Source organism: Typopeltis vanoorti, chromosome 8 (genome assembly GCF_054136105.1).
Source record: "Typopeltis vanoorti isolate ZY-2024b chromosome 8, IOZ_Tvanoo_1.0, whole genome shotgun sequence".
In the NCBI taxonomy this organism is placed as follows: domain Eukaryota; kingdom Metazoa; phylum Arthropoda; class Arachnida; order Uropygi; family Thelyphonidae; genus Typopeltis; species Typopeltis vanoorti.
The window spans coordinates 114,355,810-114,377,117 of NC_143556.1; the positions used below are offsets into that span (position 1 = coordinate 114,355,810).

Below are 21,308 nucleotides of genomic sequence, written 5' to 3' on the forward strand. Positions count from 1 at the left end.
AAGAGAGAGACTGGCTGTTAGAAGAGGAAAGATGCCACTAAATGTGAAGTTGAAGGTGATTGATTTTAGTAGAAATTTGGAATGTAGAATAGAGAGAGAATAATGTTGTTTGGGAATTTCATTTGTTAAGAATATAAAATTTGAATTGGTGTTGAAGATTTGTTTGAGAATCATTACAGTTAAAGTGATTGAGGCTGTGGAGAAAGAAGTAAGGGCAAATAAATTGACTGTGCTAGTTTGAACGAATGATTTGCAGGATTAGTGTAAATGAAGCAGTACTCAATTTGAGTGTTATTAGAGACTGAGAAATGTAAATGTGCTAGGGATAGAGTTCTTAGTATATTGCCCAGGTATGATAGTAGGGAGCTGAGAAGAAGGGTGATGATTATGATTCTGATGTGATAGCAAGGATGTGTAGGGAGAGAGAGAGATACCTTGTATATATTGATCTGTGGGATAAATTTTGAGGGTAAGAGAGCTTTTCTTGAATATGGTTTGCATCTGAGTGAGAGCGATATTGAGAAACTGCATCCCCACACACAGACCACTGGAAAATTGCTCTATTGCTGTCGTTGGATAATTACCACATGTCTTACTTTACAGTTAGTGGCTTTTACCTTTTGACATGATGAATTGATGCTGATGCACCATAAAAAAATCAAAACATGTGAATTTTTGTACACAGATTTAGGCATCATGAATATCTATGAGAAGAAAAATTAAACTGACATTTATAATTAAATTCTCAGTATTCATTGTAATTTATAATTGCTCACATTATTTCACATAATTGTTCATGTATCTGCAATATCGAGTACTAGGAGAGATTAAAGAAATGTGCTGCTCTCTGCAGAGCATGGCAGATAGGAACAGAAGTGATTGATTGAAACATGCATGTTGGTGAGAGGAACCTATCAGATAGATATGGGGGTCATACTGCATAGGGTAATGGGAGTGAAAGAATGAGCATTCATCTTCCCTGGAAACTATATGAATCATTTAAGTAAGGAAGATAAACTATTTAATTTGCATGATGAATGAGTAAATGCTGAATGGTTTCAAGGCAAGAATGATGTGTGGTTGTATAAGAAGGTGTCCTCTGATGAATCTTCTGACTTCATGGCCTAGAAATGATACTATTACAATAAATTCTTGGACAAAATGTATGCCAAAACTAAAGATAGTTTAAATATCACAATGACCGTGCCAGGTGTTTACACTGTTCCTATCAATATGGTTCTCATTATTTTGAATGGAGAAGACAAGTTCCCAAGACTGAAAAGAAAGATAATAAATATATATATATGAAGGTGGTCTGAAAAGTTCTCAGCTTCAACCGTAGATGGCAACACTATCGGCAAGATTTTTTTTTTCTTGGTTGGTACATCTGTCATAAGCAACCATGTAAAATTGCAAGTCATTTTATCAAGTAGTTTGTTTTATACAGCTGTCTGAAGCAAAAGTGTTGTCTGTATCCCTTGAAGGACGCTGGCCTGGTTGGCCGAGTGGTTAGCGTATCCACTCTCCAGCCAAAAGGCTGCGGGTTCGAATCCTGCCATGGGCATGGATGTTTGTGATTGTCTGTGGAAATGCTAGTGGTGGGCAGTAGATGGAGTTGGTAGAGTAGATGCCCTCCCTCGATGATTCTTTGGTTTCCCGGGAGGTCTCATATAATAATAATAAATGAATAAAATTGATATCGTGCGGTTATGAAATTCTTTGTAAAAGAAGGCTTAACAGCAAAAGAAATTCATTCGAAGTTCATAAAAGTTTATGGGCACTCTTCTCCTTCATTTTCGACAATTAAGAAATGGGCTGCTGAGTTTAAACATGGCTGTACCAGCCTTGAAGATGATCCACGTGAAAGACGTCCAACAAGAGTAACACCACCAGAAATCATTGAACAAATGCACGATATGGTATTGGATGATTGTCCATCAGCAGGAAAGGTCATAGCATTGGTGTTTTGAGATGCTAAAGGCATTTTGTTTGTTAATTATCTTGAAAATGGTAAAACAATAACCAAGGAATATTATTCCGATAATTTGTGAGAAAAGACCCGGTTTGCAGAAGAAAAAAAATCATCTTTTATCAGGACAATGCACCTGCTCACAAAGGTGTTTTGGTAATGGGAAAATTAAGGGATCTGCACTAAGAATTGTTGGAACATCCATGCTGTTCCTCAGATTTGGCTCCCTCTGACTTCTGTCTCTTCCCAAAATTAAAACTCTTCCTCACTGGTCAGCATTTTTCTTCGAATCAAGAGGCGATTGCAGCTGTAGAGGGGTATTTTACAGATCTTACTGAGAACCACTACAGGAACAGGATAATGGCACTGGAGCATCGCTGGAATAAATGTATTAGTCTTAAGGGAGATTATGTTGAAAAATAAAAATAATTTTGAAGCTATAAATTCATTTTTTCATTGTTAGGCCGAGAACTTGTCAGACCACCCTTGTACATGATTCAGGCAACCTAAAGGTAGATTAGCACATCATACTTCCATGAAGTCAAAAGACACGTTGTACAAGCTCCACACTCTTGTGCAAAAAGATCATAAAACAGTGACTTAAATGCATTCTGCTTAGCAATCCTGTGCAAAGTACCACTACCACTCTCCTACTCTCCATTCCCTTGCACATACCCTCCGTATATAACTTCCAGTAATGGCCTCTTGTTCTATCCTTGTCTCCCTTTACTCTATGAAATATGTTCTCCACATTAATCTAGTAACAGTCTCCCTCACCAACTTATCTCAGGAGACTCACTCTAGTCATTGTTCACACAATAGCTATCATACACCTACTCCTTTAACTCATGCATTAATGAAGCACTCACAACCACCTCTGGCAACCGAATCCACCCATATGCTACCATCCAAAAAAATGCTACCAACAAAAAAAATGCTCTCAACACCTTGCCAACTACACTTCTATACAATTTCCAGGGATGATCTCCTTGTTCTCTCCCTTCCTATCATATATTTGAAAAAAGTATGTGTCATTCCTATTAAAGTCCTTTAATAATTTATGTTTCTATCATGTCCTTTGATTTTTGCCTTTCAGCTAGTTTTTAAGCTTCATAGCCCTCTCACAAACTTGGTAACTTTGTATTTTCTCTACTGTTTCTTCATCCTCCGTGGAATTCAAAGGACCACAGCTGTGTACAGTACTCCAGATGTGACCTTATTAAAGCCTTATAAAGGAGAATAATAACTTCCCTATCCCCATTCATCAGCGTATTCTTCAACTCCCTCAGATAATCATTCCCAACTCCTGCAGTTCATTTCCATCAATATAGTATGCAGCTTGTGATCTCTTTATTATGTAGTATATGACATTACATTTGGCCACATTATTAAGCTAGCAGGGGAACCCTGTATAGTAAGGAACTACTCATGGATTTTTCATCACCTTTTTATTTATATTCCTTCCACACATTTTTTTCTGCTGTAACTCCTGCTAATGATGCTGTTTAGCCATCTGATTCCTACCTGATTTTTCCTTCTCCTTCTGAGTGTACAGTCTGATGCTGCTTTCTTCAAATACCCCTTGACCATCTCCCTTTGGTCTTGGTCATATTCCCCCTCTCCTTCTTTGCACAAGGCTTGACAAATTGCATTCCATTTGTCTTCATATCCCAAATTCCAGAGACTCTACACACACTTAGTAAATCTTCTTTAGGTTCTCTGTTAGATATTCTCATCCTCTTCAAAATCAGACAACCAGATATGTAAATAGTAGGCTGTATGCTGCTATTGAGACCTAAGGGAACCATAACCTCTTTCTTTCTGCATGTTAAAATCCCCATCATCGTCATCATCATCATAAGCCATTGTGATTGTCTCACAATTGTAGTGATGTGACCCCTAAACTTCAAGTCTGTCCACAAATGTCTTGCCTATGAAATTTCAAGACCTTAATAGCATTAAACTGATAGCTTCACTCACTTGCCCACCCACGCAGTCTATTCACTTACTCTTTGTTGAAAGTTTTTTCACTTGCTTATAAATTAAATTATAGATGCCACCAAGAAATTGTATTTGTGTTTAATCTTTAATCCGAGTGCAAGAACGAAGTTTGTATCTACAGTATCTTCACATCTAGGCTACTTGTATATAGAGGCTAGTGACCTCACATTAATCCCACAAATCGAAGCACAAATCCTTTCAGGTGTGTATAAAGCTATTCATTATGGGAAGGGCCACCAAACTAGTTTTGATTTTTTATTGAGACCTCATATTACACTTGGATAAAAGATTAAACAAGAATATAGTTTCTTGGCATTTTTAATTCACTTTCTCCTGTTAGGCCACATCTGCTTTACCCCTTCTTAGTTCTTTCCAACTTTGCATCATCTGCAAGCAGTTGTATATCTCTAGTTAAGCCTCTCCCAATACATAACATGCAAGTTAAACAATAATGTTCCCAAAACAGACCCTGTGCACACTACTAATGACCTTACATATTTGGAATACTACTCCCCAGGATTCATTACTTGGCACATATTTTTAAACCACTTTTGGGCATATCACCCACACTATCATCTCCAAATGGCATGCGTTGGTTGCCTTTGTATCTTTTATGTCCAGTTTATACTAGAATAACTGTAATTGGCATAACTTTTTTTTTCTTTTCATTCACTTTTCTTTGTTTTACCAGCCTTCACTCTTACTAGTATCATCTGATTTATTATCCCCTGCACTAACAGAGAAGCACTGTCTACACATTTTTGTCAAAATATTAACTTTTTAAAAACTACCCAAACTTTTTTCTAGTCATCTTATAGCATTAATTGAGCAGTATTTAATATTTTTATGAATTTTCACCTTGGAACCTTTTTATTGATGTTTAATAATTGTTGAAGCAGTCCAACAAAGCTTGTAGTAAGAAGCTTTACAATACAATATAATAAAAAATTCATTTTAAAATGAATCTCACAATGAGTCCATGGACTCCTTGGAGGTGTCACATAATAATAATAATACTTTTGTTTCTTTATACAAACATATTCTAACATGATATAGTTCCCTTGAGAGAAGATGCAGGACTCAAACAGAATTAGCTCAAATGGCCAGTCAAATTGGGTTGAGGATGAAAAAGAATTATTTTTTGAAGATAGAAAAGTGGAAGAAGATATATTTACATGTTTATCTGGGACAAAGCATAAAAATTAATGATGCACAAAAAGAAGGATACAGTAAGGTTGGATGAAAGATATCTTCAAAGATAACATTCTCATTCGTTTGAAGGAGAAAGCTTTCAGTCAGTGTTTTTATTCAGCCTGTAATTACATATGTCATTGAAACCTGGAACTCAAAATATGATTCACAAATTGAAAGTTACCCAGAGAAGAATGAAAATGAATATGCTCAATGTAACACTTAATACCCTCACATTTGATAAGATCAAGAACAGGTCTATAGGATATCATCAGGTGTATTATGCTTTCAAAATGGAGATGGGCTTGAAACATTGCAGTGCACGATGGCCTAAATTATTAACAGAATGGCATTACACAAAACAGAAGACCAAAGAAGAGATAGAGATGAAATTGTTAGGAATGCAATGAAATAAAGAGAATTGGGAGAGACTGTCATCCATCAGTAGACTGATCCAGGTTGAAGTTTCTTTTTTTAATGAGTTTGTGTAATGAACAGAATAATGAAATTTTGATTAACTGGCACTATTATTTATTTGTTATGTTGGGCCCATATACAGGAGGTTGGCTGGTCAACCTGTAGTACGTTAGTACCATATATGGATGATGGGTTGTGCAAGGAGAAACTTGATTGCATTTGATTTGAACGCCTGCATATTGTATTCCTTGGCAAATACGTCAGGGGAGACTATTCCACAGTACTGCAGTAGCAGGGATGAATGAGGAGGAGAAGAAACTTGTTCTAAGGGTTTCAAGGTATACTGTAAAAGGATGTTGGGTGATAGCTGTATGTGTTCCAATGGGCTTAGTACAGGGTGGGGGAATTATTGATGCTGTTTCTGAACCTTTCCCGTGAAAGTATTTATAGAATATACAGATTGCAGTGACCAAGCATCTATGTGAAAATGGGGGAGCGAGTTGGTGAGGGATGGGTCATTTATTAGTCTAATTGCTCTCCTCTGTAGTGAGTCAAGCATTTTGAGGGAGCTTTTTTGGAGCCCCACTCCAGATGTGAGAGCAGTATTTGAGAGCTGGGCGGATTTGCGAGTTAACAGCTGTTTAGAGGTACAGTAGCATCTTGAGCGAAAAAGAAAACCTAGTTTTTTGGAAGCTGAGGATGCAATGGCTGTGATGTGTTTATGCCAGGAGAGCCTTGATGTCAAGGTAATTCCGAGAAGAGAAATTTCATCTTGTCTGTGAATTTGAGTGTTATCGAAAACAATGCTGGGGGAAAATGGTTCTTTTTTGTGAGAAATAGGACAGAACTAGGTTTTACTAGCGTTGAAGTTGACAAGGTTGTCGAGCCCCATCGGAGGATGGCTTGGAGGTCAGAATTAAGGCATTGGTGGTTGATGTTCTGTGGGTTGAAGTGCGTTGTGTAGGGTAGTGTTGTCAAATGAAAGGGAGGAATGTAGTGTGCTGTCATCTGCAAAACTGTGTATTGAGTTAGAGGTCAACTGAAGTAGGTCATTGATATATAGAAGGAAGAGGGTTGGTGAGAGAACTGAGCCTTGAGGGACCCCGGCATTAGTTGGATGGCGAGAGGATAGGGAGCCATCTACCATTACACACACAGGGTGCGTCCAGACAGGAAGCTGGCAATCCATCTGCAGAAGTCCTGAGGCAGTCCAAATGATGGGTGTTTGCTTAGTAAGCCTTTGTGCCAGACTCGGTCAAAGGCTTTGTAGATATCAAGTGCAACTACTTGGGATTTGCTGAATTTCTCCATAGTGTTTGTCCAGTGATGGGTGATGTATGAGAGTAGATCTCCTGTTGAACAGCTTTGGCGGAATCCGTACTGGTGGTCGGTTAATAGCCGGGTACTTTCAAGGCAGATTACGAGTTGAGTGTTGATGATTTTCTCCATTACTTGAGATAGGGCAGTAGTTAGATGGCAGTGATTTGTCACCCTTTTTAGGAATGGGTTGAATATAGGCAGTGGTGAGCTATGGAAATTTTAACAAAGGGCTCGCATTGTCGAGTAAAAAAAAAAAAAAAAAAAGCCTAACTTAGCCCTTATAAAACTTATATTGCAACTTTGCAGAGCTTCTGATAGTTATGATAATTCCTGTAGGATATCAATCGTTAATGCTAGATCTTTTAAAAATTCTAAATTGAGAAGTCGGTTTAAAAAGCCCTTATATTTATCGTTCGATGCAAAATGCTTGCATAAAGCCGGGTAATTTCTCCACATAGCAAGAGCCCTTTGTAAACTATCAGCTGGCCATCGTGGTCCAAACACATGGCCGATCTTTGAAATTTCGATACCAAGTCTTTTATGATTGTATTTAATTCTCATTGATTTTTTGAGGATTGATGATAAAAAGCATATAATGTATCCATAAATATTTCAAAATGATATTTTTTTAATGTTTTGTATCAAATCATCTAATGCTAAGTGTAAACGATGAGCGCAATGCCAAATCACAACGTTGGGAAATTTTTGTAGAAGTTTGATTGCAACACCTGATTTCTTTCCTAACATTACACTAACTCCATCAGAACAAAATGCAATGAAATGGTTTTTTTATATGGTTATCAGAAAATCCATATGAATTTAAAGTAGCAATTATAGTAGTATGTATACATTCCACAGTGGTATTTTCTAGTTCTACAAGATTATTAAACAAGAACAAGGGGTTCACAAATTTGAGAAAAATTTAACAAAGGGTTCGCGAGAGCCCCTGCTAGCCCCTTATAGCTCACCACTGAATATAGGCCAGTTTCCAGGTTTTGGGACATATATACCAGTGGAGTAAGAGAGTTTGTACCGGTGACATAGGATAGGAGTCAGTTCAGATACACAGACCGTCAAGATAAATGGAGGAATTCCGTCTGGGCCAGGAGACTTTTTCTGTCTAATTTAGATAGCAGGTTTGTGATGTCTTTTTGGCAAAAGGATATAGGGGAAATTGTATGTTGGAATGACTGGAGGGCATTTGCCATTGACTTATGTGTGCATTGTGGAGGCAAAGTGTGACGCCAGGAGGTTAGCTTTTTCTATGGGTGATGTTGCAAATGAGCCATCTGGGTATGATAGAGGTGGGAGTAGTATAGAGCAAAAGTTATGGCCAATTGCCTTGGCAAGGGACCAAAAGGCACGCCTGCTGTTTGGACAGGCTGCAATCTTCCTGCTTTTTTGCCCGTTCAGAATCTGTTTTAGAAGTATGGATAGTTTTCTTGCATTTGTTTCGGGCTTCAGCGTAGGCATTGAACGAGGATGGGGGTTCTTGATTTGAGCCAGTTGTGGTATGCCTGACTTTTCATTTGTACAGCCATGGCACATTTTTTGGAGAACCAGGGTTTAGTTACTGGACGGTAGGTCTGAGTAGTGTGGGGAATATATGCTTTCATGCCAGCGAGGATCACTTTGGTGATGCGTTCGGTGCATATGTCTGGACTGAAGACCGTAAACAATAGTCTAACCATGGGAATGAAGCATAGTAGTCTCGGAGACTGTCCCATTTGGCACTATTATAATGCCAAACTACTCTTGTGTGGGAGTAACTGTGTAGGTATTGTTGCATGGGGGAGGAGATGAGCACTAAATTGTGGTCAGAATTACCCAGGGGGCTTACTACATTCACTGCATATTTGGAGGGGTATTTGGGAAGTGGTTTGGGTTATCTGGTATTCTGGTCAGTTTTTGAACAATTTGAGTGAGGTCATTAGTGACTGCAAATGTTTCAGCATGTCTGCCTGCAGGATCTGTATGACTGGAAGAGGAAAGCCAATTGGTGTTATGGATGTTGAAATCACCCAGGAGGATGATTTCGCTGCTTGGGGAGTGCGGCTGGATATAATCAACTTTTAAGGAGAGGAAATGAAAGAGCTCTGAGTGATTGGTGGTATTAGAGCGATAGAGACAGCAGATGAATTTGACTGAGTGGAGGAGGGATATCTTCAGCCAAAGAAGGTCGAAGTCAGGCGATTCCAAGCTAGTTGTTCTCTGGCAGGGTATGTCAGAGTGGATATATGCATAGACGCCACCCTTGGGTCGAAAGGAGTTAAATAGTGTATAGTTAGGAAGGTTGAGATGAATAGTGCTGGGGGGGGTGAGATTCGAGTTTCGATTAAAAAGAGTAGATGAGGTTTGATGGACTGCAGGTGGTAGTGGATGCTGTTGAGGTTAGAGTTGAGGCCACGGATGTTGGTGTAGTGGATATGCAAGGTTCTGTGAGGAATGGATTTAACCCCAAGGGTCCTGCATGTTTCCTATGCAGTGCCTACGTGCTGGTGTTCTTGATGGCTACTGGCGTCACTTGGTTTTTGTACTAGTTTGGATTGATTGTAGTCTATTACCCAACTGTTGTCTCCATTTTGGTGTTTTTCTTCTAGTTGTTTTCAGAGTTGGCATCTTTGTTCTCTCTGGGCAAAAGTAAATCAGGTTGAGCATGTATGTGCGACTGTGGGCAAGTGTCCTTTAGCTTGTTGTTTATCGCTGTTATAAATTTGGTTGTGTTTATTGGCGAGTCGCAAGTCACTTTCATGAGATGTGGATAGTTCGTTCCGTCCTTTCTTTTGTTTATGGGTCTGATACGATGCAATTTGACGATGTTTCTGGGATCGAAATTGCATTCTCATGCAAGTTTGCCAATGTCTTCTTTTAGGGATTTACCGTTTTCTGTCAGAAAGTTCAGGATAACAGCATGGAGTTTCCTATTTTCGGCCTCGAGTGACTCATGTACCGATGATACGATTAGTTCATGAAGTTCATTAGCAGGCACTGGTGCACTTGCGGTCGGGCACTGATCGTTGAGCGTCTCAAGCTTAGTTTCCAACTTTCTGATTTTGGAGGAGAAGGTATCGATCACGATATTAAGCTGCTGCTTGAGGTTTGCGACTCTTTTGCTAAGGTTTAGTATCTGTTTTACAGAAGGGAGGCACATCATACAGAAGTAAGGCTGGTTTAGATCGGTGAAAAGCTTGTGCGCCGATTCATTTATTTTCGCACAAGAAATATGTATCCAGTTGCAGCAGAAATCGCACAATATACCTTTTTTCCCTTCTTTGACTTCAGTTTCACAGGTGCGGCACTTCGTAATGTCATCCGGTTTGTTGGTGAGCGGTGACGCTACGCTGACGGGACTCAATGTAGTCTTCTGTTGTTGGCTTTTGTTGCTGCCATCTTTATTTCTGACAGTAGGCATAGCACTTTAACCTGGCTGTTTTTTAGTTGTAAAATATAGCAGATTTAATGGACTATGGGTACTTAAGAGTTGTACTGTAGTAATCGGCTGCTTAGTACCTTCTGTTACTTTTTCATTTGCTGCTTATTTTGTTCAAAAAAACATTTGCAATTACGATAAAATGCGGGAGCACAAATTTAACGTTAATTATTCACTGGCCCTATACTAATGTTTTGTAGGATCCACATAAATTTGTTAATTATAGCATCATTGAATTTCTCTATTTATACAAAAAAAAAAACATGACTGGCTGAACATTAATCATCATTAGAATTGGTTAATGCGTGTTCTTACTTCAATGTGCTGTAGTCCTTTTATTTTACACCACTACAGCCATCTCTTGAATATCATCTGAGTTCAGTAGCTTTGCAGTCGTTTAATTCTTGTAGCTCATTCTTTTCACAGTTCTTTTCATGTTGTGGTCATGAATGTATTATGTCATTCTTGAATTGATTTAGTTGCTTTTCTGTTATTTGGCAATAATGATACTTTAATAAAATATTTTCAATGTCACCTCATTCCTCTAACTTCTTGACTACATCTCCTATCGCAGTGAGATTATTTTGCCATTCTTGACAGACTGATAAGTGTTAATTAATTGCCAATGAATGAGATTTAAGAATACGTGTTGATAAGTATTATGTGGACTGACATATACTCCTAGTATGAATCCTTATGTTCCATGCAAGTACTCAATATTGTAAATAATGACTAAAATTACTTTCATCTCCATGATATTGGCATGAGTAATAGTTTTTTTTTCTCTGCTGTATTGATAATAAGCAAGTCTTATTTATTGATTAGATAATATTCAGGTTTTGATTACCTTATTTTCATTGAAAAATTGTTTATAATTAGTATACTCTTTCTTTCTTTCCTTTTATTTTTCCAATTACAGAACATTGTCTTCCGGGATATTTTTATGATAATTCTGCTGGACAGTGCCAGCCTTGTGGCTATGGTTTGTACCAGCCTGATGAAGGCGCATTCAGTTGCATACCTTGTGGACCTGGTCTCACCACTCGCAGTAGCAGTGCCATGTCTGTCCAAGAATGTAGAGGTATATTTTTTTTTTATTCTTATGACAAAATAGGAAGTTAGCAGATGTAATTTGAAAATTATCTTTACCATGTATGCAATCGTATGTTTCAATAAAAATAACAACAGCTTTACCTACTCACATTGATTTTTATGCATAAATAATTTACAAGTGTAAATTATTTATGTGAACATAAACATTGGCTGAAGTGCTTTGCTTAAGGGATGAAGATTTTGTTATTAACTTTTTGACTGTTCCTATGTGATAAATTTTCTCATTTTTTTTCTGGGTTGAGTGTGTAATGCTGGAGAGGAAATAATTTTTGTCTTTATCCATATTTTAAGCTAATATAAGAAAATAAAAGTTTATGCATACAGCAAAGTGGATTTAGTTGCAAGAGTTCAAACAAATCTTAAGTTAATTATACTTACAAAGGAAAGTGAGCACTCATTAAATGAATAATCTCGTCAACTTCTGACACAAGAGCACACCTGCCTTCACTAAAGTTATTCTTCGACATTCATTCTTTCTTTAGTCTGCATAGCCAATTTAGCTTTCTGCATAATATGGGTAACTTTCCTGGCCTGTGCTTTATATATTTCATCACTCCTCTCATTCTTATTCTCGCAACATTCCTTCCACACCATCCCCTTATGGGGATACTATGGAAATTAATGCAAAGTCTTCAGTCTCTATTTACAAGTAGCCTAGTTGTAAAGCTACTTCACATGCAAACTTTGTTTGCTTACACTTAGATAAAAGAGTAAACAAGAATATAATTTCTTGTCCAGTATAATTTACTTTCTACCTTAGTGGAAAAAACTTTATACAACAACCTTAAATTATAAGGAAGTTATTTTGAAATTTGCATGTTAGTCATACATATAGACAGAGTACTAAATATATTTCTATCAACTTTTATAGCTTTCACTGAAGAAAAACTGTACTATAAGGTTCTTAGTTTTTTATAATTTTACCTTTAGTATATCGCATGGCTATATGAGGTAATCATTTCTAATACAAGGTACATTTCTATCAGCTTGAGTTTACTGAAGCTTGTCTAGCAAATTACAATTTACAATGATCTGCACATAATGACTGTTTTCCAATCCCATCTTCTACAGCTTATACACTAATCTCCCTTGTGGTAATCTATCAAATGCCTTTTCAAAGTTAAAGAATATCACTGTATATGAATCTCACTTATCCAACACATTTATCACTTGATCATAAAATGTAAGCCAATTGCTAAAACAAGACCTGGCCTTCACAAACCCATGCTAACCATCATAGAGAATCCTATGTCCATCAACCCAATCCTGTGTTCTATTCCTAACCGATTTCCCAATACTTTGACCAGACCAGTCTAAAACTGGAAACTTCTGTCTTAGAACAATGCTTATGGAGAAGTACTATTTTGTCTTGTTTCCACTCCTTAGAAACTTTCCCTAAACAACCAGTTCAAGGGCATAGCTAACTCTTTCATCTCCCTTAAAAATACAGTGATGGGTCATTCATGTAATCTGATATCTAATCCAATCAACACCTGATATACCTCTGGCTTGTAGTACTGTTTTACATTATGAGGAGAGGTCACTACCCAGACCGGTTTCAACCTTTTTTGAGGTCTCATCAGTGAGTAGCTAGACCTAGAATATCAGAGTTTAAGTGAAAAGAACTTGCATACTTTTGCTATATGATTGCCAGAAAGGTGTGTCACTATATTATATTATAACATGGTATAACTAAGATGAAAAGCCAAACGGCTATTTTTTTCTGGCGAGATTGATCAGTTAAGGGGATAAAAATCCCTTATTGTTTTTCAGCCAGTAAGAGAAACTAAGATCGAAAACTATGATCTGAACATTTCATGCCGACGAACTGTCAGCGTATCCAAGCGTAAGTGACCACTTGGTAGTGCCACACCACAGCAACTCATTGCAAAGGTGGAGCAAGATCCCTCACTGTTCTTGATATTTTCTCATAATGTAAAAACACACAGCTCTTAGGAGATGTAGTACTGTTTTACATTATGAGGAGAGGTCACTACCCAGACCGGTTTCAACCTTTTTTGAGGTCTCATCAGTGAGTAGCTAGACCTAGAATATCAGAGTTTAAGTGAAAAGAACTTACATACTTTTGCTATACCTCTGGCTTTCACCTCTTATTCCCCTAATATCTGCCTCCCTTCTACATGTTGCAATGTATCACTTATCCTAGCATGTGATATATACACTGATAGTGTATATATCACATGCTATATGATAGTGCATATACCCTCATTAAATAGTTGCACTATTTTCCATGCAGTGGTCACACTGCTACCATAATTATTCACTATTATCACCCTTCCATAATTATTCATCCTCTTGCTTGCCATGTAGCAGAATTGCCTGAAGTATCTTTGGCCTGACTGGCCAAATCTCCTTTCATGTTGCACCTCTTTCTTTATCATGTTTATCTTTTCTTTCTGGCCAGAAGTTTATATTCCTCATGCAGCTGCTCTTGTACCTCCTTCATAACTTATTTTCCCACACTGGTTGCTTGATTTCCTGTTCATCCATCTCATTCCTACTTTATTAATTTGCTTAACTCTTGATATGCAGTTATGCATTGCTTGTGTCAGATACTATCTTATCATTTCTTCTTGAATACATCAAATACCTTCTTGAAAACAACCTTTTCCGGTTTGATTGCCTTCCATGCCAGTACCTCATGATCACTCTCACCAACAGGTGGCAGTGTTGATACCACATTCACAACCATATCCTATATGGTTGTGAAGGATTAAACAATAATATAATTTAATGTGAAGTGTAATTTACTTTGTAACCAAGTGAAAAAAACTTTCTATACTATACTTTTGTCATGTTGTCATGTCTTAATACTAGATAGCTTCAAATGTACTTCCTCACCCAAATTCTGCTATTGCAATTCTTCCCTTGTTGATCAAATTCTTCTGTTTTCAACAACATCCTTCCACTCCATCAGTCGAGGCTTGCTAATGCATTGCACTAAATTTAATATGCATGCAAATAACTTATATATTGCATGTGTATCCAAAAATGATTGATCACACAGAATATAACCTCACTATATTGAGAAGAAAAAAAAAATTTACCAGTTGCACATCACTACAACTTTGTACTTTTGTTCAGCTTATTGGAAACCTACATTTATAGGAGTATATTCATCATACATCCCATCATAGAAAGCATTGTTGGAGCTCTAGTGAAAGACATTAAAATTTTCATTTACATTCAAAAAAAAAAAAAGTATAATGTTTTGCACCATTTCAAAGTTTAATCTGCCAGTTGACCTTTTTTTTTTTTTTAATGTGCTATTTACTTTAGCAGAATTGCATCTTTATTTGCACTGTATGGTAGTTACTATCTGCACACCAACTCCAGAATATTCCAAAGTTTTCTATGCTCTTCATCCAATATAAATGAGTCTCTCTCTCTTTCTCTCATTGACTGACTGTAGATCCTATGCATAGTTTTTTTTTTTATGACAGTGCACTTCATTTCGCATACCTTGTGTGCTTAAACATTCTAGTGGAGTGAGAACAAACCTTGTTCTCGCTCTACAAAATTATCCATAATGAAAATATTAGGATTAGTTAGATATCACACGAGTTACTGTATATCATATGATGTGCAGATATGTGGTTATCGTAATATATATATATATATATAGAGAGAGAGAGAGAGAGAGAGAGAGAGAGTGTGTTCCAGAGATTTTAAAATTAATTAGTAAAGCTCAGTTTATTATGTTAATAGCTGAATGTGCATCTGGCTATGAGCTCTCAGACAGTGGAACCTGTGTACCATGTTCCAGGGGATCATTTAGAACACGTGGCATGCCAGCATGTCAACAATGTACAGCTGGAAAAACAACCCGTGGAGTAGCAGCCACAGAAGAAATAGATTGTGCATTAGGTATGATTATATATCAAAATTATATATATTCATAAATAAATTATCTTCAGCAACACTATACTTGACTATATAATAATAAATAACATTAAACCATTTGTTTGTTAATGTGTAATTATAGTACTTTCATAATTGTATGTTGAAGCTATAAATTCCCTTTCACAAACTGTTCACTTATTTGTAGACATCTGTCAACCTGGCCAGCATGTGGACTCTGCTACAGAAGAATGTGTGCCATGTCCCAAAAGTACTTATCAAGATAAACAAGACAGAGTACTTCAATGCCAGAAATGTCCTCAGGATACAACAACAGATGGCATAGGTGCTCTTTCCTTAGAAGAGTGTTCAAACCCATGCTTAGTTAATGGGCAAATGAGAGTATGCCATGCCAATGCCTTCTGTATCTATCATGAAGATACTGATTCATTTGCTTGTGAATGTCAACCGAAATATAGATTTCATAACAGTACTAGTCAATGTTTATGTAAGTATTTTTGTAGGCCATACATTTATATCTAAATTTTGAAGGAAATTAACATGAAGATAGATCACAAAACAGTAAGATTGCAGGAACTTCCTCATTAGGAATATTAAAACCAGTTTACTTCACTGTAAACAAATGTTACAGTAGAGAAAGTCATTTCTTATATTAGATTTCTTTCCAATGACTATTTTAGAACTATTTATGCACTGCCTTTGTTCCTCTTACTTTTTAACTCCATTGTCATACTTGTGCATGAAGAAATTTGAAGAAGCAGCCTTATTATTAACATCTGATCTCCATGGAGTCTTAGAACTCATTGCAGGTCTATACTCTCTCATGCAAAAAAATATCATCGAATCAATTCACAGTTTCCACAATCCCCATACTTTTAACATGAAGTGTGCCATGCATGTGTGCCAGCATTGCATTCTGCTCACCAACCACTCTCCATGCAAAGAACCTGTTTCTCATTCCCCTACTCTCATCCTCATTATACAGCTTCCAGGGATGCCTTCCAGCTCTATCCTTCTTCCCTCTACTCTGTGAAAAATCTCCTCCATATTAATCAGGTAACAGCCCCTCATCAACTTGTATGTCTCAATCGTATCCCCTCTTTTTCTTCTATTCACAAGTCACATTCCCTCAATCTCTCCTCATATCTGACAATCCTTACACCTGACATTGACTGACTTAGTAAATCTTCTCTGGATCCTCTCTAATACATCCCACTAAAAACAAGGCAACTACATCTGTGTACAGTAGTCCATATGTCAAAGCCTTATACAAGGAAACCATAACCTTTGCTTTTGCAAGTCAATCTCCTCCTCATTTTGCTATAATCCACTGTGATGTCTTACAGTTTTAGCAATGTGATCCCTAAACTTTAAGTCTCTTTCCACCATCATTCTCAGATCTCTCATTTCCTCCACCTCCTTCAGAATTTCTCCATTAATTGTATACTCTGCATCTCAACCTTGCCTGCCAAATTTCAAGACCTTGCACTTTGCAACGTTAAACTAATAGCTCCACTCATTTGCCTACTCACATAGTCTACTCAGATCATCCTGCAAGGCCACAACATTTGCTCTTCCTTCTTTATAGAAGGAAGAGCAAATGTTGTTCTCTTATTACAAGCTTGTAATAAGAGAAACTGGTAACATTATACAGATCACATGTTTTTGCAACACACACACACTGGATGAGATGATCAGAAAATGATTTTGTTGAATTTTCTAAATGGTTTCCATCACAAAATAAAATTCAACCAAATACAGAGGAACAATAAACTTCCCTTTTTTAGATGTCATATCACTATGTTTATACAAAGTTCATTCATACTTGTCAATAGCTTCATGCTGGTTTAGTCCATTATTGACAGAAGTTCAGCTTTATTACTATATCAAAGAACAGTTATCCATATCTTAGGAGATTATGATAAGAAGAAAAAGAGTTTTCTTCTTATCATAATCAATTTTTTTCTGTAAAGGTTCTTTACAGAGAAATCACTAAGTGTCATCCCAGTCCTTGAATATAATAACTATATTTCCTTACCATACTTTAGTGAGACATAGTCTCCTTTAAACTATTCAGACAATTCAGAGCCTTTTACAGTCTCCAAATCATAGTATTTCTTTCTGGAAATATTCTTGGAAGGCCTATAAAATCAGCCATTCCTGCATCAAGGATTATATAAGTCAGACTGGAAAAAATTATAAAATTGTGAAGCTAAACACCATAACATCATCCTCAAACTGAGGATTGAGTCAGGCCTTTACTGTCATGTCTTTGCAGAGCACTCTATTAAATGAATTGGTCATCTTACCTCTCATGCCTTATCTTGAAAATAACCTCCTGTTGCATCTCTTCAAAGAAGTAAGTGAAGTTTTTTGCTCACCTGGTAGTCTAAAGAGGAAGTCTCATTTTTGCAAGTGACTTATCTGTTCTTACATACATCAGCTTTTCCCTATATGGCTGATTATAACTAAAGCTATGCAAAGTATATATGACAAATGTGTTACATGAGTGCTCTTCATTCCACATGCATTGTTGTCTTGCCCTTTGAAGAGTCTTAGATGTTTCCATGTGCTCCTTGAACTACTTTGGTGTTGTTCTGATGCTGTTCATATAAAAAAAAAATTAACACTTTGCTTTTGGTAGTGAATCTTCCAAATGAGTTTACAGCTGTATTGAAGGAGTTATTTTTTGACTGTGTTCCTGAGAGGAGTCATGTTTTGTCTTTTTTTTTTCCCCATTTCATTAGAACAATACATTTTTCAGATATGCAGTCAGCTGACATAATGCACTCACTTCATAGCCTTATTTATAATTCCAATGCAGTCTTGGTGGAAGCCTTTGTCAAGCAATTGAATGAAAATAGTTCTGTGTAATATAAATTCCAGTACAACTGAAATGTGACTACTTTGCAGCACAGATGTAGTTGGTCAGTTAATTTAAATTCCACTACATAACTACTCTTTCTTTCTATTCAGTTTACTTTTATACTACTCCACAGAGAAAAATGTACCAGCTTAATCAGCTAGAAATGTATAGCAAGCATTGAACATGCACATTTGTTTTCACTGTTTTTTTTTTATTCTAGTAATAGCCTTCTTTGCCTAGAGAGTATTAAAATTAAATTTAAAATATTGTCTAATATTCACAAGTTAGGTATAATAAATTTCTGACAAAGAGAACTTATTATTATATGACACCTCCAGGAAGTCCAAAGACTTGTAGAGGGAGAGTGCGCCAACAGCATCGAACGATTGGTACCCTTCCAACTACTAACCACACTCAAACTTGCTTAAATTATTGCGTGAGCCATTAGCAGTAGAGGAATTGCAATCGACCAACCTTTGCTGGCAAAGGTTGGTCGATTGCATTTCTTATTAAATAATCTACATTTTCAATCCTTTAATGGGATGTATTTTTCATTTATTTCTATTGCCTTCTTACATCACGTGTGTGTGTGTGTGTGTGTGTGTGTGTGTGTGTGTGTGTGTGTGTGTGTGTGTGTGTGTGTGTGTGTGTGTGTGTGTGTGTGTACACACTTTCTGCTAAGTAATTGACTAGAAAGCTGAATTTACACAAAAATAACTGTATGTCTTCTTTCATTACATGTCAGATGGGTTATTAAGCCAGTCAGTTTTGTTTTCTTTATGAGCAGTTCATATTCTTCATTAAGCTAAGTTTTTTTTTTTTTTTTTTTTAATTTTTTGCTGCTACTTTTATACTGATCTTGATGATTCTAGATGTTAATATTTTCATTCTTATTGAAATGATTTTTCAACATTCATTTTGAATCACTCTCATATATTAATTTTCTCCTATGTTATATCAAGTTTGTTAATACTGTGTCTTAATTGATTCATGCTGAAAAATGTTTGCTATTTGTCTGGACTGATTCTTTAACTGCTTGTATCCTCCACCATGGTGTTCTTATTTTTCTATCCTTGCAGACAACTTCACCACATACCTCCCTAGCTGAATCAATCAATGTCTTCTTCAGAGTTTGCCACTGACACTCCAAGGTTAGGTTCTTGTTTTCAATTTGTTTAATTTTTTTTTCAATAATGTTTGTATAGTTGAGTCTGCAATTTACTTGTAAAAGCTGCTCAACTTTCTTTTTCACACTTTCTTGATATGTATCCCTTGGGGATACATATCAGGAAATTGATGATTGATGATGATGAATAGCACCATTTTAAAAATGATCACTATCACACTCAACTTCTCTGTAGTTCTGAATATTCTAGATGTAATACCTAGGTTTTTTTATTGATTATGATGTGGTCTGTTGAATTAAATGCATAGTCATCAGGGATTTCCATGTCTGTATGTTTTTCCTCATGTACATGTGGCTACATTAAATATTACATTTCTAGATTCAGCCATTCAGAAATTAATATTTGTTTCTTCATGAAAGCTTTGGCTTCCAATAATTTTTTATATATTTTTTACTTCCCAGTTTTTGCAATGAAATCTCCTAAAAGGATAATTATTGTATATATCCTTCTGTGAATTTTTTAAGGATTAGTTCCAGTTTTCATAGAATCACGTTTTATTATTTCTTCTACAGCTTCTGTGGGTGCATGTACAAGATAAGATTAAAAGCAAAATTTTGTCTGTAATCTTATCTTGCTTATTCTTGCATTAAAAGCATCAATTTCAATTACAGATGACCATAATTTTTTGCTGATAATGAAACTTGTTCCAAGTTCGTGTTTATCTGTGTTATTCCCACCATAAGTAGTAAAAGGTTGTCTTTCTTCCAATTACCTTCTCCTATCCATGTTATTGTGATTGAGTATAAGACTAAAACTGAAACAGAAGTACAAAGAAAAGTTCCAAAAAGCTAGAGATGTCTCAAGACTAAATGAAGACAGGTTAAGAACAGCATATCAAGACATACTGGAAACTAAGCTTAAGACCCAAAGTGAAAAACAGAATATGAATACAAAAGCAGAACAACTGACTACAGTACTAAAAAAAAGCAGTAGAGGAAGTAATTTCTGAAAGAGAGATCAACAAGAAATGGTTAACTCAGGAAACCCTGAAATTGGCACAAGAGAAAAGAGAACTGAAACTTAAAAGAGATAATTCAGAGGCAGCAGATGAGTTATGCCATCAAAAATGCAATGAAGTATGGAAAGCAGCAAGATCTGATAAAGCTAAATGGCTGGAGGACCAATGCAAAGACATTGAACAGTACTGTGGAGAACACAAAACTAGAGAGGTCTATAAACTTATAAGAAATGTCGATAGGAGGTGGCAAACAAGATCAGTAACTGTCAAATATGAATGAACAAGGCCAAAATCATACACAGATGAACAAGATATAGCAGCAAATTATATAAAAATCAACTAAATAATACTGCAACAGAAGTAATCAAAGAACTAAAAGCAATCTCTCCACCTGCAGAGATCTTTGAAAATGACATCTTGGCAATAAAGTGAGTAAGGCTATAAAACAGGTGTCTTAAATGCATGGCCTGCCGGCCATTTTGAAAAAATAACTACTTAACATTAAAATGCGATTAAATAAAAAAATTAATTTCAATGATGAAGCTCGCAGGCCAGTAAGCTATACTGCGCTATTTAGAATTGTAAGATGCTTTCCAGGTTCACAAGGAATGCTGTGCATTTGATACTTTACATAAAATCCTATAAAAATAAATATTAAATAGACATGCTTCTTCAGCCATCTACCTGCACCAAGCGATACTTAAGTACTAGTACTAACATCGCAGGTAGATGGCTGAAGCAGTAGTTTGTTCGAGTGTGCTGTCTAGTGCCTTCCAGATACATCTTGAAGGTTCTCCATACTTTGTTATTTTCATATAAATAACAAGAGGATCTCATCCACAGTCAGTCGTGGACAGTGTGATATTCATGTGCAAGTCCATCAGGTTCGTTGTGTCAGCCATAGCCTATTGTGGTTTTATATTGCCAGATTTTTTTCATTAGTGTGAGACATATTCAGTGGATAATAACAGTTA

At 36.4% G+C, this 21,308-nt stretch overlaps 1 protein-coding gene across 1 annotated transcript in view; it reads left to right on the forward strand.

The window, feature by feature from the left end:
* LOC150104294 (uncharacterized) overlaps positions 1–21,308 on the forward strand; it is a 636,238-nt gene that overhangs the window by 578,442 nt on the left and 36,488 nt on the right. The window contains exons 48-50 of the mRNA XM_090396452.1: positions 11,248–11,409; positions 15,171–15,329; positions 15,511–15,810. Coding sequence (XP_090252578.1) covers positions 11,248–11,409; positions 15,171–15,329; positions 15,511–15,810 — 621 coding nt within the window. The remainder of the gene's footprint in view (positions 1–11,247; positions 11,410–15,170; positions 15,330–15,510; positions 15,811–21,308) is intronic.